The 17,263-nt window shown below is 51.7% G+C and overlaps 2 protein-coding genes across 2 annotated transcripts; both read right to left on the bottom strand.

The window, feature by feature from the left end:
* Positions 1 to 415: 415 nt before the first annotated feature.
* On the bottom strand, positions 416 to 3,967 carry ATP6V0E2 (ATPase H+ transporting V0 subunit e2). Its single transcript, XM_058532649.1, has 4 exons — positions 3,803 to 3,967; positions 2,286 to 2,333; positions 950 to 1,063; positions 416 to 511 (listed from the first exon to the last, which is right to left on the bottom strand). The coding sequence occupies exons 1-3, from the start codon at positions 3,904 to 3,906 to the stop codon at positions 970 to 972; spliced, it is 246 nt and encodes an 81-aa protein (XP_058388632.1). The 5' UTR covers positions 3,907 to 3,967; the 3' UTR covers positions 416 to 511; positions 950 to 969.
* A 642-nt stretch (positions 3,968 to 4,609) lies between these two features.
* On the bottom strand, positions 4,610 to 12,125 carry LOC131398818 (zinc finger protein 862). Its single transcript, XM_058532638.1, has 3 exons — positions 12,004 to 12,125; positions 9,038 to 11,152; positions 4,610 to 7,468 (listed from the first exon to the last, which is right to left on the bottom strand). The coding sequence occupies exons 2-3, from the start codon at positions 11,139 to 11,141 to the stop codon at positions 7,287 to 7,289; spliced, it is 2,286 nt and encodes a 761-aa protein (XP_058388621.1). The 5' UTR covers positions 11,142 to 11,152; positions 12,004 to 12,125; the 3' UTR covers positions 4,610 to 7,286.
* Positions 12,126 to 17,263: the final 5,138 nt, after the last annotated feature.

Raw genomic sequence — 17,263 nt, 5'->3', positions numbered from 1 at the left:
AGAGCTGGAAAAGGCCTTTGACACATCTGGATTGGGTGGAGCCTCTCCATCTGACAGGTGAGGAGGTCCATGGAGACGCTTCCTGGGGTCACACAGCAGGACAGGGCAGAGCCGATGATAGTGGGTCCCTGACTCTCCATCCAAGGCTTCCTCTCTAGCCTGGCCCATCCCAGGCTTGGAGCACCCTGGGCTGAACGCCCCTTCTCCACAGGACACATGGCCTTCCTTGGGCTGCCCCATTTGTAAAAGGCAGACCCCACACCTGTCAGCTCCTGGCCAGGATCTACCTGGGAGGGGGCAGTGGGAGTTTGAGGGGGGCTATCTCCTGCTCCAGGCTGACTCTGAGCTTGGGGCTTTCTGATGCTTGAATTGGCTGAAGAAGGCAGTACTTCCCAGAACCAGGCAGGCCCTGGGGGAGGGAGCACAGAGGGACCAGGACACAGCTGTGGGGGCAGGGACGAAGGGGTTGTCAGGGACAGTGGAGCCAAGGTCATCCAGAGAGCTGGGGCACCTGAAAAGAACATCAAATGAAGGGGTCAATTCCTTGCTGTGGAGACACCCTCTCCCCCACCCTCTCCCTGGAGAGCCTCTGCCCGGGTACTTGGTTTACCTCAACTGTCCCTCTAAGTCCCTCCACCCAGTTAGCATCTCGCAGCTCCTGTGCCCCAGCCCTCCCCTCCCGGAACAGATTCTACATCCCTGACCACCCCCGCTGTGGCCTGCAAACCCACAACCTCCGCTGGGCCTAGGGGGAAGCACCGCGAGGACCCTGGTCTCTGTCCATCCCTGGAGCCACCACAGCACTGGGCAGAAAGGGAGCAGGTTCCCAGCATTTTTTTTTTTTCTGAATAAATGAACACCTGAATCCAAATGCAAACTCTTCCGACAGCCCCGCCTGTTCTCTTCCTCCACACCAGGCCCTCCCTACCCACACCCGTGGCCCTAGTACCTGGGGAAGATGCGCAGCCGTCACTCCCACAGGAAGCGCACGTACCAGATGGTCTCGTTTTTCAGCTGTGGCCCGAACAGGGGGTTCAGCTGAGCCAGGATGGCAATGAGCCAGCTGCCAGACACAGCAAGCGAGGGTGAGCCCGCACACAGAAGGAACCCTGGTCACGTGACCAACCCAGCAGCCTCGGGGCCTGTGTTCCCAGGGAGCCATCCACACTCCAGCAGGCACAGAGCCTCAGTGTGGGGCTTGTTGGATTTGGGTTAGGCTTGATTTCATGTTTTGTGGATGTATAAGATCCCTGAGTTGGGGCTGGACCCTGGGATTAGGGAAGAGGTAAGACAGCCCCCAGGGGCATGCTGGGAGCAACTCCCAGCTGCGTCCTAATCCATCTCTGGTCTGGGCCTCCCCCAGTCTGCAGCAGGGAGCAGGCCAGCGAGCTCTCCAGGGGCCATCGGCAGGCTGCACATCTGGGGGGTCAGGCCGCGTCATCATGACTGTGTTTGCCTCACCGCAGCAGACCCCCAAAGACTCTGGAGGTGCAGGACCTTGCACACCTCAAATGACAGTACCAGCGGTGCTCTGTCTGGTTTTGCAGGAAGGATCCAGCTCTCTCACCTCTGAATCCGACCGCAGCAGCTAGTCACGTGCTTGATGCCCAGGAAGCTGTCAGAAATCGCTGCCTGCTTATCATCAACATGATCCCGGGTTTACGTTTTGTAGGTATAATTTCTAGGCGCGGCGTTTTCTTATGTTGCACCACCTTTCTGCCCCTGTGCCTCTCATTCGCAGCCTGCTCTCCCTTTCCCATGTGTGGCTCTGCTGTTGGTAATCCTCCCACATCCTGTGTATACTCCGTCTCCCCCACCTTCCCAGCCACCAGCCTCTATGTCCTGGTCTCTGAGCCATCAAATCCCAGCCCCTCTGAGGCCCTCCCCGGAACAGATGAGGACACTAGCCAGGCCCTGAAGGACTGAGAAGCAGCACTGAGAAAGGGCCTTAGAGATGCTCTGTCCAGGGAGAATTCTGAAAGCCTGTACGTCCCCAGGTATTTCAGCTAACGTCTAAGAGTCATCGTTATTTTTAACAAGCTTTATTGTTTGTTACTAGGACAAAGCTTGTCCAGGTGACACATGTAGAACCAGAATCAGAGTTTACGACTTCCAGCCCTTCGCCCTCTCTGCCACTCCAAACCGCCTCCTCTGCCACATCTGACAGACTCCGCCTTTCAAGAGCGGAATCTGTCACCCAGACAGAGAGGAGCGGGGCTAGGGAGAGGCGGCAGAAGGGAGGACAATGGCACCAGCTGTTTCTGAGCCGGGAGAGTGGTACTTACAAGAGGTAACAGCAGACGGCGGTGGCCACCAGCATGGTGATGATGACTCTGCAACGCAAGGGGACGTCAGGTCAGGACGGACGGACCCGGGGCTCTCAGAAGGCCTGGCCAGGGCCAGAGAAAGAGGTCCTGGTGTCGGGCCCTTTCCCCTTGGCCTTCCTGATGCCACCTGAACACAGGAGGCTGAGTTCTGCCCAGGGTGAGTATTGCAAAATGCAACATAAAAACTCTTAAGTGTCACCTCATGGGGAGGCCGACCTTGACCACATCCAAGTTACCTTACAAATCCTTCCCCTCATCTCCCTTCTCCATCACTCACTATTACTCTATCTTAATGTAGCCAAGTTGGGAAAAGACAGTGCAGAGAGTTACATTTGCGGCAGCCCACCGTGGAGTGGTCTCCAGAATTCAAAATGCACTGGGCAAGGGGAAGGAAAACAGAAGACAGTGCAAGAAGCAAGGAGACTGTGAGCCACCTCTGAAGCAGAGAGAGTGGTTATAAAGAGAACGGAGACTAACTACTTTGTGTTCACGCAAAGAAGACTGGAGACAGAAGGTTGGAATGCAGCAGGATGGACTTCAGTTAGACTGAAGAAAGAACTCACCAAGGTTTGCAGGAGAGGTGACACACTAAAATGGTTCACAGAGCTAAGCTGTGAGCCCTCAGCCCTGCAGATTTTGAAGAACAGAGGCAATGCCCACATGTCCAAGCAGCCTCCAGCCAGAGCTACATCTAATCCAAACCAGGTCCTATGACCTCGGATCTAAAGCACTTACAGGCAGTGGCAGAGAAATTAGCACTTAATCCATTTTGACAACATTCCTAAGCACCGTGGGCCCGACCTGCACTGGGCCCTGAGGTCTGCAGTGGTGGACAGGACAATTTCCAACCTCAAGGAACTTGTAATCCAGGGGAGAGGGCACTTATAACTGAGGATAATACGAAGCAGAAACTGGTAAATGGGGCAACCGTACAGAAATCTGTTGGGGACCTTTGAAAAACAGTGATACGGGCTAAAAACTGTTCAATACATAACACGTGCCACGCACCGTTAAGAGTCTTATATGCATTATTTCGTGTATCCTCACAGCGGCCTTAAAAGGCAGGCATCACCATCATCATCCTCCCCATTTTACCTAAGAAGAAACTGAGGCTTGACATTCGCTCAAGGTCACAGCTGGCGAGGAGCGGACAAAATGCACCAGTCGCTAGCTAGCCTTTACCGGCTGCAGGGGGTGACCCTTAACTGTCCCCCGTGTCAGTCGGCTCTCCACCTTTCTAAAGCATGACCGACTCCGCCCTTTGGCCCCGACCACCTGCCGGATGCCGGGCTGAACGCGGCCCAGCGCAGGCCTGGGAGGAGGAGGGGGCACCGGGCGAGTCTCGGGCCTGCGCTCGCGGCACCGCGGGCCGCCGGCGCCCGGGGAGGAGGGGTTTGCGGGCAAAAGAGGGTGGGCCGGGCCGGGCCGGGCCAGGGAGGGGCTGCAGGGAAGCCGGGCCCGCGCGCGTCCCTTACCCGCGGTTGGGTCCTTTCGGCACGAACCAGGGCCCGGCGATGCCGATGAGGCCCCAGAACGTGGTGAAGATGATGACCGGGAGGGCGAAGGAGTGCGCCGTCATGGCCGGGCGCGGGATGCCCAGCCCGGGCTGCAGGGCCGAGCGGCAGATACTCCGCAGCGCGCGGGCCGGGCTGTACGGTGGGCGCCGAGCATGCGCAGCGGGATCGCGCCGCCCAGGAGCGCACCCGGCCGCCCGGGGGAGCGCGCTCGGTCGGGCCTGACCCGCGCAGGCGCGCTAGCCCGTCACTCGGGGGCGTGGGGCGCTTCGGTGGAGCCAGACGTGGTTAGCTTTGATCTGCTTCTGCGGTTTCCTGGTTCTGGCTTAGGGGACTCACGGAACAGAGGCGCGTGTCGAAATAAACTCTGCTTTATTCAGGTAACAAAAGGTTGAGAATCAAACATGGTATTTTTTAACCTCATTTGCACATCTTTGAGACCAGAGGAGAGGACATCCCTGTGCCAATCATCCGGCGTGTCCTTGGCTGACAGCCACCTGGATGAGGAAACTAGCCAGTCTTCACATGGTCCCACGAAATACTTAGCACCCTAGGAGCTCAGCTTGGGCTTGAGAGAGAAGCAGAAGGTCTGGAGTGGTTGACTGTCTAACCCGTCTGCTGCGACAGGAGCTGAGGTCGCTCCCGCCCACCAGCTCTCTATGGCTACTCAAATCAAACTGTCAGTTACAATGCTGGCCACTCGGAACGTCAGGCCCTGCGGGCATCGGTTCTGGGGCCGTGCGCTGCGCCCGTGTGTGAAAGGCCCGTGTGTGAAAGGCCGGGACAGGTCATGGAGATGCCATAAAGATTACAGGTAGGGAAGAAGGGTGGAGCCAGGGCCAGGACTCTGGCCAAAGGTAGAAGGCTTGCTCCTTCTATTCTTGATACCCTTCAGCTTGCCTTCTTGTGAGGCAAAAACAGGAAGCCTCTCCCACAACGGGATCTCCAGGCCCTGGCGTCTGAAACGCAGCGAGTCTCTTGAAACAATACAGAGGCCAGCCTGGACCAGGGGTCTCCTGTGGGGCGCTCACCATGTCTCAGCCCTGGGGGCCAGCACAAAAGCGTTGTCTTTGCTGTTGCTAACAAAGGGGAGCCAGAGCATGCCTGCGCCCCTCCAGAAACTTGAGTCGTGCAAATCCCTGTGATGAACAGCATTTTCAGTTGCCCCTTCCCAGGGCCCAACTTTCTCACAAGCCGGCACTGGAGGCTTCCTCAGAGCACAGATGTGGAGAGGCAGGTGCGTCCCCACCTGGCCTCCCCTCAGTGCCCAGACCCTCGCAGGGAGCTGTGTGGGTGGACTCACACACCGCATTGCTCACAGCACTAGCCTCTTGCTCTGAGGACTCTTAAAGGATGGGAGATGCCATGAGGAAGGTGCTTGCTGGAAAGTCACCTCCATTTGGAATCCCTGTGATAGGGTGGGAGCTACCCCACTTAAAGGGCCTTTCTCTCTTCCATCCCACCAATTCACACCCAGGGCACCTGGCTGAGGGCAGATTCCTGAACCCCCATGGAAACTTATGTGAATGGCATTGTTGGCCTGGGCTCCGTCCTGACCGTGTGGACAGCAACACTGCCAGGGCTCTAGCTCCAAGGGCCCAAGGTCCACCTCAGACCCCAGAGCACAGGCTAGAAGAGAGACATTTCCACAGGTTAAAAGGCAGAAAGAAAGGAATTCCTGGCTCGAAGCTGAAGAAAACAGGAAAGCAATGGCACTGAGGCTAAGTACTAACAGTGGGGTGTGGGGAATGGAGAGTCAAAAGCCCTGGGAAGCAGGGGGTCTGCCCTCGTGAGACACTTGGACACCAGCCTCTCAGGGGCTCTCAGCACCTTCTAGGAATGGGAAGTGGACAGGCTGCTGGTGGAGGGAGGGACTGCCTAGACTGGCAGCACAGAGCAGGGACCCACCCTGGAGGCGGGCAGCAGGGCGGGGACAGAGCACTACTTCCTGCCTGTCTAAAGCAAGTGAAAGGCAGACCACAGAAGCCCTTCTCTCTAACCTCTCCTTGTTCCCACCGTGGTTAGGAAGGCGGAACCCAGACACTACATCATCCCCAGCCAGAGAAGCAGCCCAGGGCTACCAAACGAAGCTGCCCTGGAAGGAAAAGTGCTTTACTTCAGGGTGGCAGGGGAGATGGGGTGAGGGCGAGCAGAACACCCTTCTGTGCCTCCAGGGTAGTGGTTCTCAAACTTGTGTGGGCCCACGAAGTTCCTGGGAGACCTTGCTGAAACCAGCCAGTCCCTGAGCCCCAGGCCCGGGAATCTGAGGAAGCAGGTCTGGGGCAGATCATGTTAACAAGCACCCCTACTGGTTCCCAGATGCTCCCAGAGCACCTCGGGGAAGAGTGGCCTAGACCAGCATGCTGATGGCACGCTGAGAGAGCACCTCTGCCCCCAATAAGGACGTCAGTGGCCAGGGACAAGGACAAGGGCTGAAGGCAGCGAAGTCCTCTGTGCAGCCTGAGGTCTGTGCTTCTGGAGCTGGAGGCGCTGTCCTTCATCAGTCCTGTGGCAGACTGGGAGCCAGCAGGCACTGGGATTCTCTGCTGCCACTTCATGGAGAGGGAAACTGAGGCACAGAAAAGAGGAAGGGAAAACCATGGTTGAATCATGGCCTGCAGCAGACCTGGGCTGGATCCCAAGCCTCCCACGTGCTAGCTTGGCCCTGCCACTCCTCAGGAAGCCGGGCTCAGCGTGGCACAGGTCATACACAAGAGCCAAACTGCTGGCAGACATCAGGCTCCTCCCACTGTCCTGGGGCTGCAGGAGGATAACCGTTCTCCAGTGCTCTGTGCAAAGGGTTTTGGCTTGCCTCATCCAAAAGGAAGGCCCTGGGAGGAGGTAGAGAAATTCCCTGATATGAGTCTCCCATATGAAGTCAACGCTTCCCAGCTTCTGCCATGGAGCCAGGGCGACAGATCCCAGAGCCAAACCAGCTGTCCCTAGTGCCTGGTCATCCTCTGCCCCTCACCAGGTGCCTTCCCTGTGCCCCTGAGGCGGTGGGCAGCCTTCCTGGGGAGTCCCCAACTGTCCAGGGGCTGGGGTGCTCCTTTAAGCCTCTACCCTCAAGAGTCTCCCCCACTTCAGGAAAGTCCTCTTGCCACTAGAACAGGGCAATCCCATGGTGGCATTATTTCCTGAAGCACCTTAAAAATGAACTTGAGATAAGACCCTTTCTGTGTATTTAAGTGCTGTGAGGTCACTGCCCTGCTTAGAGAGGCGCCTTGGTAACAGGTTGTGCGCCTCCCGATTACTCTGCCTCTCTGAGCTGTGGGCTTAACTATCTTGTCACTGACCCCTTCCTGGTGCTTAGAGAGGCCCCACCAGACGAAGATTCCAGGGCAGCCTAGAATCTGCAGAGAGCTGTCCCCGTGATCACAAGGGGCAGGGCAGCATGGGGTCTCCAAGGCAATCCCTCGGATTCCTGCTCCCACGTGAGCTCACATCAGGACAGCTCGGGGGCCCCTTGGCTGGTGTGGGGGTACAGGAGTCTGTTGGAAGGGTCTATAATGCAGTCCTTCAGGATCTCCACCGGTTCCCTGTAGGACAGAATGGGCGGCTTCTGAGTCATGGCCTCCTCCATATAGAGCACTCCCATCTTCTCCTTCCTGAGCCCCGCCCCTCGTGCTGGAGGAAAGAGAACGCACAATCAGACAGACGGCAAAACAAATGAGGTGATAATCCCTTCCCACATCCAACCGCGCCCCAAGGATGTTCGGTGAACAAACCATGGCAGAACGGACTGGAGTCAGGACCAGGACCGCTCTTTGCAGACCTGATCTAGTCCCACTCTGCTTATTCCTCTCCCCGGGATGGCAGAGCTCACTTGGCCCCCAGGGGACATTTGGCAACACCTGGAGACATTGTGATTGCTACAACTGGGAGGGTGCTACTGGTATCCAGTGGGGATGTAATGGGTAAAGGCCAGGGATGCTGCTAAAGGTCCTACACACAGGATGGGCCCCACGATGAAGAGTTATCTGGCCCCAGTGTGACTAGTGCTGAGGTTGAGGAACCCCGCCCGGGAAGGAGGGCTCTGTCATGTAAAATCTGGTAGTGCTCTAGTCCCACTGTCCCCATGAGAAGAAGAATCTACAAAAGGCACACCCAATCCCATCTTTCTCTCCTTCACCCCACAGGGTTGGACACGGACAACAATTCACCAACAAATGCTTGGGTGAAGGAGTCACTGTCTTGACCCCCCATCTTGCCTCTCCCGGTCTTTTCTCGTCTCTCCACTTCTACCCTGGGCCCCTCCCCTGCTGCCCAGCTGTAGGTCCAGGGCCACCTTGCCTCCTACAGAGCCTCTGTCAAGCCTGGACCCAGTCCACTGCTGAGGACCACAGACTCAGAGGTGAAAAACAAGAGCGGAAGCAAGAGGCAGGAGATGGCTCTGTCACTGGTAAGTGAACGGGAACAGCCTGGTGGACCTCTCTGGTTCTCTCTGTTTTCAGTGACTACTTGAAAAGAGGAAAATTTCTGGCTAAAACTTTCAGTAACTTGCCCTCCCGTATAGTATAACTGCCCCTCAAGCTAGTCCCTACCCCAGCCCTCCAGGCTAGTTAGGCTGGACTCCTCTGGGACTCCTCCCCTGCCTGACAGGCCCTAACCTTCTCCTCTACGTAGCACCTTCTTCACAGCCCCTCTGACCTGCGCTGACCTCTTCCCTCTCCAAACAGTCTACACAGCCCCCCTCAGAACGCGATGTCACTGCCCCAACCGGTGTAGTCCTCTAGTTATTCCCACTAGTAGTCTTAACCTTTAAGAGGGCCATTGGCACTACTTCCCAGACATTGTCCTAACCACTTTACATGTATTAATTCACTTTACAGACGCAAAACTGAAGCACAGAGAGATTAACTTGCCCGAGGTGACATGCTAGTTAGCAGCAGAGCTAGAATTTGAACCTGGGCAGACGAGTTCCAGAAATTCATGCTCTTAGCACTATGCCCTGCTGCCTGCAGTGTGTGCCTCTTGCCTCTCTAGCTGGATCACAAGATCCTTGAGGGTAATGTGGTATCTCAAGTGCCCTCTGATCTAGCACACGACAGAAGCTCAACGGATACCTTAGACCAGACCTGCAGTGATGGCTGACTTTATCAGACTCTACCAGACTGCGAGCTCCACGTGGGGTTGAGAAAACAAGATTCCCTTCCTTCGTTTTCTCATCTCCAGGAGCTCTGCCTGTGGACTTACTAGCATGGGAGCGGGGTGGCACTTGGGCACAGGTGTAGACGTGGCTGAAACGCCGGCCTGAGGAGGTCAGGTACCAGTGCTGGATGGCGGGCTGGGGGTCGTACTCTGTGACTGCCACACCGTTCACTGCTGTCATCATGAGCATGTTGATCACCTCATTGGAGAGCTTGGTCCTCTCATCGGTCCTGATCCGGTTCATGGCACTGAACCCCCGCTCACAGCAGGAGGTGGAGACGGGCACACAAACCACCACGGCCATGAGCCTGCTCAGCAAGGGGAAGCGGGAGTGCTGGGCCAGGGCGTTCTTACACAGCATGGAGAATGGGAGGTTCCTGGTGATGGCTTTCAGGCCCAGCCACTCCTCCAGTAGTGCTTCCTCGCTGTATCCTGGGGGGAGTGAGAGCTGAAAATATCTGGCAAGGGCAAGAATATCATCATTCCCAAAACTGGCAAGTTCAATCCCACTTGGCCAGGCCATGGTGTCAAACACCTCCATGTTCTTGAGCTGCGGGGGACGGTCTGTGTCAAACCTTTGCTGGAGGTACTCAATCCCTGTCAGGATCATTCTTTCCCTGTCTGCCTGGAACCGCTGTTCTGCCATCTCCATTCTGTCCAAGAAGATGCCGTGGAGCCGCCCGTCCTTGAAGCTGGCATTGAACTCCTCCTCTTTGGGGCCTGCCTGGTGACGGAGGGTCTCCAGTGCTACATAGGCCCGTCCCAGCGTGGAGTTCACCTCTGTAATCAGCACGATCTCTTTCTGGCACACCTCAGACAAAGGCCTGTAGATGCTCAGGAAGTCCAAAAGGAAGTGGCAGAACTTGATGAAATGGAAGCTCTTCATCAGCTTCAGCATGCCTTTGGCCCTATGCCCAGTCTGGCCCCCAGCCTCCGCCACACTGTGGAGGTGCCTAGCCAGGGCGGGCCAGCTCACGATGAGCGCGTTCAGTGTGCGTCTCTTGCTGGCCACCCACCTGACGGCGTTCAGGTCCTTCAGGCGGATGATTTCCTGCTCCAGGGGGGCTGCGCCTTCCTGCAGCTCACTCAGCCTCTTGTTGGAGGACTGATAGAACTTGAAGATGGTTCGGATGTGCCGGTCACACTTCTTCACCAGGTCGATGCCCCCACAAGCGTCCATCACAGCCAGATGCAGCCGGTGAGCCACACAATCGACAGGCAGCAGCTGGGGGATGATCTCCTGGAACTTTTCCACAAGGCCTCCTCTGCAGCTCAACATGGGTGAGCCATCAGTGCCCAGGCCTACCACCCAACCAGGCTTCCGGAAAGGGATGTCCAGTTCATCCAGGGCAGAGACGATGGTCTCAAAGTATCCATCCACTGTCTCACTGTAGAGAGGGGCCAAGGTGATGTAAGACTCTTTCACCTCCAGCTCCTTCAAGTAGCGGATGTAAATCCCCACACAGGACTGGTCGGCGGTGTCTGTGGAGCTGTCCAACAGCACACTCACACAAGGGGAGTTCCGGACATCCTCAAGGATCTCCTTCTTCAGCGTCTCAGAGATGTATTTGATGAACTGAGTGCATGCAGTACGATTTCGGTACTTGCCCAAAATCATGGTGCCAGTGTTTTGGAGGAGTTGCAGGATCTTCTCAAAGTCATTAAGGGGCCTTGAGTGGTATGCGATGGAGTAGGCGGCATTGAAAAAGTGCTCCATGTTCGCCATCAGGTCACTGGAGATCTCCGGGACTAGGGCAGCCTGAGGGGTGTCTTCCTTGATTTGGACAGTGTTGACACAGAGCTTGTGTGCTTTGCTGACTTCATGGTATTTTAAAGTCTCCACTTTAAAAGGCCCCGTGTAACCTCGGACTAACCGGGACGATTTGTCATGGAGACTAGGTCTTTCTTTGCAAGCTGAGCAGAAGAGCTTGGTCTCATTTGGGTCAAGTACTAACCACGGGAACTGCCCAAACCAAGACCTCTGAATTGAACGGGGTCTGTAAGTCCTCTTGATTTTCCTAGGTCCATCTATTTCTACTTCACAAAGGCTGGAATCACAGTAGGAGGTAAATGTCTCCACAGAAGGAGCTGGAAGAAATGCAGACTCTATAGCCGAGGCCTGCGTGTCTGCCTCTCTTATGGCCACCATCTTCTTTTTCCCTTAGGAGAAAATCAAATTGTGCTTGATTTTGCGGCCCAGAACTCTGCAGTCTCCTATCAGCTAAGACACCCCAAATCAATAAGTACCCCGTATGCAAAGCAGAGTGGATGAATGTGATCCACCTTTCTAGAAATGATTACTGGCTTCTGTTTAAACCCTTCCCCATTATTATCTATGAAAGTCAATCTGGCTTCCCAAGAGTTGTTTGCTAATCCTTGTGTGTTCTTTAGCCAGTCTTCCCCTCTCTATCCACACAGCTACCCTGGGATCATGTGACATCAGCTGCTAATAAGCTTAACTAACCACCTTGGCCATAGACGCTATTGGATAAACAAGTGGCTTTAATCTTCTTGCGAGGCCCACAAAGAAATGAGGTTAAACATCCATAAGTCTTCCAATGAGCCTTAGAAAGAAGGGAGGTACAGAAGTCTACACAGAGCTACTAGCTAATAAGTTATTGACTGAGATATGCAAAACAACGAACACTCACAGACCAACAGTGTTGTCACTAAGACAGGAGGAGGACAGAAGGAAGGAGAGGCTCACAGGCCTACAGCTCCTCATAACCAGAGCCTACCACACACTCCTCCCATCAGCTCTACCACAGGTCCCTTTGGCACTTCTGCTCATCAAAGGACATGATTTTTCCATACTGTCCCAGCTTCCCAGGCTATTCTACACTCTGAGGGCAGGGTTAGTTTCGTATTCATCTTTGTCTACCCAGAGCCTAATACAGGGCCTGGTGCACAATATGTTCAGGACAAGTATGGCTGAACTAACATTGTGTGACTTGCCGTAGCTACCTGGGCCCCTGGATGTGCCCTTCAGAACTCAGTAGGTCAAGACTCACCTGGAGGACGACCTTTCCCCCACTTTGGCCCATTAGGGTCCTTGATCCAGGGTGCAGCTCTACGTTCCAGTTTTGAGATCAAGTCTGGTTTGGCAGCAGCAGGCCCTATTGCAGGGACGAAGAGTCATACTGATGTCACTGCTATGAACCATCAAGTCAAGTAGCCCGCCTGAAGCTATTCCTGGTACCTGAAATATTCAGGGGTGCCTCTGGATTGATCTCTTAATAAAATCTATTCAGCCAGAGGCACGATGAAAACATACCAATCTAGAGTTCCAATTGATTCTTAAAACCTAAGAGGCAGCCACATTAGGGTACATCCCTTAGCCAGGGTAAATGACTTCCTTAGCTCCATGGGCCTGCCATGGGAGCCCTGAGTCAGCTCAGCGCATCTAGAGGGGAAAGGGTGCAAAGAGGAAGAAACAGAAAGGATAAAACAGAAGGAGAGAAGACAGGATGATAAAGGAAGCCACACGAGAAGTGGAAGAGTGCCACCAACAACCGTCCTATGCATGTGCCCCTCAGCGACACCCATAGCTGGCCTTTGTGTGGTGTCTAACTACACGGATTATTTTAAAAGGCACTTGAAAGGCCCCTTAAAAATGTCTACCACCTGCGCAAGCAGTTAAGTGCGCGCGCTCCGCTGCGGCGGCCCGGGGTTCGCCGGTTCGGATCCTGGGCGTGCACCGACACACCTCTTGGCAAGCCATGCTGTGCCAGCGTCCCATAAAAAGTGGAGGAAGATGGGCATAGATGTTAGCCCAGGGCCAGTCTCCCTCAGCAAAAAAAAAAAAAGAGGAGGATTGGCAGATGTTAGCACAGGGCTGATCTTCCTCACACACACACACAAAAAAATGTCTACCACCTGCAGTGGAACCTGAAATCTGACTAGAAGGGATTGATGTCCTTGGGTTAAGCAGTGCCCTTTATTTAAAATATGAATATTCTTCATGGGTGTGCAAAGAAATTGCTTTCTTGATTTAAAATAAAATCCATTAATATCTATTTACATGCTTTTGTCTGTCTCTGTATGAATGTGTGTATAAATTTTCTTTGGAAGGACATACAAGCAGCTGGTAACTGTGGGTGCTCCTGGGGAGGGACTGAGGACAAGGTAAAAGGGAGAAAATGTTCACTATTCATCTTTTGGATCACTTGACTATATCTGTATTTATTATAAGTGTGTGTATGTATCCACATATTTACTACTAATAAAAATATAACTAAATAAATTGTTCAAGTGTGGTAGATTGAACACATATCCTTCTTAAAACATCGTCTAAAATGAATAATAATAATAAAAAGCATAAGCCCAAGAGAAACAGGACTAGAAATGTAATATATTTTTGGAAGAAGGGAAGGAGATAAGAGAGAGAGAAGAACTAACAGAGCTGAATAGCAAATGCTGGCAGAGCGGGCAACAAGGAGAAGGAAGTGGATTTGACCACAGACGCCCTGAAAGATTCCAGACCCGGAGGCACCAGGTGCGGTAGAAGGTGGTGGGTAAGGAACAGGTGCAAACGGGGCTGCCCCAAAGTCCGTGGAGACCAGTTCAACCCCTGGTCCTCCCAACTAGTCTAGGAAACCAGAAAACACTCCCACCGTCACCCAAGGAGGAGAATATTTAGTCTACAGAAAAACTCAACCAGAAAGCTTCCAGACCCTGGGAGACTGGGGACAGTGAAAGATGAAGGAGAAGGGTTGCAACGCAAATAGAGATAAAGAAAGAGTCTATAGTTGTAAAGGTGTATGACTTGGCTCCAAAAACATGGCTTGGCTTAGAGCCCCCAAGCAGGAGACTGGAAGAGTTTTCTTTGGAGAGACTGAATTGACCCTCCCATCACCTCCTCCCCCAAAGACCTACGAACACTGACATTTGCAGGTTCTTCAATGAGCCATCCAGGTTCACAGCTACAGTGAAACCTACCACTTAATGAGTCCCAGCCATGCACACAGAGCTTCCAGCCAGTTTTTTTAAGGCTCTACTCTCAAATATGAATGAACCTAGAGATATTTATTTAAGACAAGCCTCTAACATGAAACAAGTAGGAAAAGGATTGGAGGAACCAAAGATATTACAGGAAGCAAAATAAAACTTCAGAAAAAAAGACCACACACACAACTAGAATTAATATTCCCAGAGAGAAAAGTCATGATAGTCATCCATGAAAGGAGCAATAAAGGCTCTTAGATAAAAATATGAGAGGAGAAATTTAAAAATTAAATAGAATTGCTAAAAAATAAAATTGAAGAAGTCTCCAAGAAAGCAGAACAAAAAAGACAGAAGTAGAAAATAGGAGAAAAAGAAAAAATAAAACAAACCAGAGGCTCAATCTCTAACTAATAGGACTTTCTGGAAGAGAGAAAATAGATAGGAAGAAATAATACAAGAATGTTTCCACAAACAGGAAAATATGAGTATCCACATGGAAGAAAAGCACCCAATACCCAGAACAAAAGATGAAAAATCCCCCTATTATTAAACACTTCAGAACACTGGACTAGATCTTAAAACCTTTCAGAGTAGAAAACAATAGGGCTATGTTCAAAGATTGAGCAATTAAAGGCATTTAGATTTCTCAACAGTACCAGTAAAACCTAAAAGCAATGTTTTCAAAATGCTGAGGAAAACTATTTCCCACCTGGACTTCTGTAACCAACCAAGTTATCAACTGTGAGGGCAGAGTAAGGGCATTTTCAGATATGCAGAGTCTTAAAAAAATTTCCTCCCATGCACCCTTTCTTAGGAAGTTATGGAAGATGTCCTCTAACAAAATGAAGATATAAACCTGAAAGAAGATAGATCCTGGGAACAGGACAGAGACAAAGGACAGTATAAGGCCACAGCCGTGGGGCAGGCCTAAAGAGCAACTAGTTTAGATAGAGCAGGGGAGTGGAAGACCCAATGACAGAAGTCTCCAGAAAAAAAGAGAAACCGATAGGTCACAGGATGTTTGATCATGTAGAAAAGACTCTTCAGAGGAGTTTTATAATTCCACTGGAGAGTTTGAGAAGAATTCGTGATGGTACAGAAAACTAGTAAATTAAAAATTAAAAAAAAGTTCAATTCCAGGGGGAAAAAATCCTACAATGAAGGAAATATCATCATAATATGTGACTTTGATCAGAAGTAAGTAATACATAATCATAATTAGGCAAATAATTTACATTGTATTAACCAAAAAAGTGTGCTATACCTGTTCTGAGAGGATGGAGGGAAGAGAAGTGGGGGCCTGGGGTGATGTAAGAGGGCCATATCTTCATCTTCCACAGTAGGAATCAATAGATAAGATCTAAAATCAATAAATCAGGAATAGCAATAAACATATGCAACAGGATATTAAAGTGTGATTTTGTCTGCCTGTTTTGGCTGAAGGCCCAAAAAATAGCAGCCAACTATCCCCCACTGCAAAGCTAGACACTGAAGCCTGACTTGGAAAGAGGGTGGCTGAAATACTGGGCCATAACCCAAGCCTTGGCCACTAAGAGGAAGTCAAAGCACAGGAGGCGAAGAGGTCAGCAAGTTGGATATTAGAGGTGTTTCTGGAAAGAGCTGTCAGTGTATTGTTACACCTCCACTACCATGGCGGGGCGCTACCTTCCCCTGACCTTAGGCCTAATGGAATGACATGCAGACTTATCTCCTGGAGCTGTGGGGCCGCTCATAAATCCAGGCCTGGAAAAGACTAAAGGCAGAAACTGACTGATGGGCTCCTTCGTGTGGCCATGTTGGGAAGAGCCTATGTTCCCAGGGTCTGTCAGAGCAAAGGATATACAAATGTATTACCATGGTCCAGACGTGGGCCCGCAGGGAAAAAGATGAGGCCTGGAGCCACCTAAAGGGACTCTGCCCACGACTGTCGATTGGTGTGATGCTCCCAAGAAGGAGCCATACAGGCCGACTGCCAAAGCAGACACTTACCCATCTAAAGGGAACTGCAGTAAGAGTTCTCCAGCGATGAGGGGGCACGTAGACCCCACACCCAGAGAATCAGCTTACAACCATCCCAGCTACAAGTAACTAGTATCAGATGATGTGGATGCCAGGCAACACCTTTCTTGTACCTCCCCCCCCCAACATTTCCCCCCAGGATGCAGCAGAAATCCTGGAACAAGCTGGGGGGGGTAGGAGAACTCCCTTCTTCCTACCACAAGATTCCAGACTCTAGACCTGAAGCAGGTTGAGGTGGGAGAGGCAAAACTTTAGTTTTAAATGAAGTCCAGATTTTTGACCACTAAACAAGGATTGGACCTTTGTTTCCTTTTTTTTTTTGGTAAATTTTTCATATCATTTAAAACTTATAGAAAACTCAATAATAATACAAGGAACACCAATCTTTTACATTTTGTCCCATTTGCTTTGTCATGCTCATGCACTCACGTGCCCTCCTTACCTCCCTTTCTCTCTCTCCTCTCTGTGTCTGTATATGTATACTATACAAATAATATATTATATATAATATTTTCCTGAACTCTTTGAGAGTAGATTGTTTTCATACCCCTTTTATCCCTAATTACTTCTGTGTGTATTACTCAAGAAAAAGAACATTCTCGTTTGAGGTAGGCAGAATTCTAACACAAGCTCCAGTGACCTCTGACCCTTGCCTAATCCCTGCCCCTTGGAGTGTGGGTGGAACCTGCAAAGTGATATCACAGCCATGATTATGTTAGTTACATGGCAAAAGAGGTTATCTGGGTCACCTACCCTAATCACATCAGCCCTTCAAAAGCAGAGGCAGTCAGAGCTTCAAAGCACCAAGAGGATTCAGTGCACTACTGCTGGCCTGAGGATGGAGAAGGCCACGTGCAAAGGACCTGAGAGCAGCCTCTAGGAGCTGAGAATGATCCCTGGTCTACAGCCAGCAAGAAAGCAGGGACCTCAGTTCAACAACCGTAAGGACCTGGATTCTGCCAACAACCCAAATGAGCTTGGAAGCGATTCTTCCCAGAGCCTCCAGATCAGAGGTCAGCCTGGTAGACACCTTGATTTCGGCTGTATGAGACCCTAAGCAGAGAACCCACCTGAGCCCGCCTGGACTTCTGACCTCCAGAAATGAGGCAATAAATGGGTGCTGTTTAAGCTACTAAAATTGTGATAAGTGGTTATGTGGCAACTGAAAACTAATACGTCTTATATAACCATAGTGATCAAAATCAGAAAATTTAACATTGATATAACACTATTATCTAATCCATGGTCCACAACTAAATTTCCTCAGTTGTCCCCAAATGTCCTTTATAGCTATCTATATGCCTATTC

The sequence above is a fragment of the Diceros bicornis genome, chromosome 3, assembly GCF_020826845.1.
Source record: "Diceros bicornis minor isolate mBicDic1 chromosome 3, mDicBic1.mat.cur, whole genome shotgun sequence".
Lineage (NCBI taxonomy): Eukaryota > Metazoa > Chordata > Mammalia > Perissodactyla > Rhinocerotidae > Diceros > Diceros bicornis.
The sequence above is the reverse complement of the archived record's forward strand: the minus strand, read 5'-3'. Positions and strand labels throughout refer to the sequence as shown.

What these genes read in the sequence shown, in the direction of transcription:
- ATP6V0E2 (XM_058532649.1), bottom strand. Translation starts at nt 3,906, where the DNA reads ATGACGGCGCACTCCTTCGCCCTCCCGGTCATCATCTTCACCACGTTC. An exon ending in CCGAAAGGACCCAACCGCGG is followed by an intron (nt 2,334 to 3,802) that starts GTAAGGGACGCG and finishes CTTGCGTTGCAG; the next exon opens with AGTCATCATCACCATGCTGG. An exon ending in GCCGTCTGCTGTTACCTCTT is followed by an intron (nt 1,064 to 2,285) that starts GTAAGTACCACT and finishes TGTGTCTGGCAG; the next exon opens with CTGGCTCATTGCCATCCTGG.
- LOC131398818 (XM_058532638.1), bottom strand. Translation starts at nt 11,141, where the DNA reads ATGGTGGCCATAAGAGAGGCAGACACGCAGGCCTCGGCTATAGAGTCT. An exon ending in GCCACCCCGCTCCCATGCTA is followed by an intron (nt 7,469 to 9,037) that starts GTAAGTCCACAG and finishes TCTTTCCTCCAG; the next exon opens with CACGAGGGGCGGGGCTCAGG.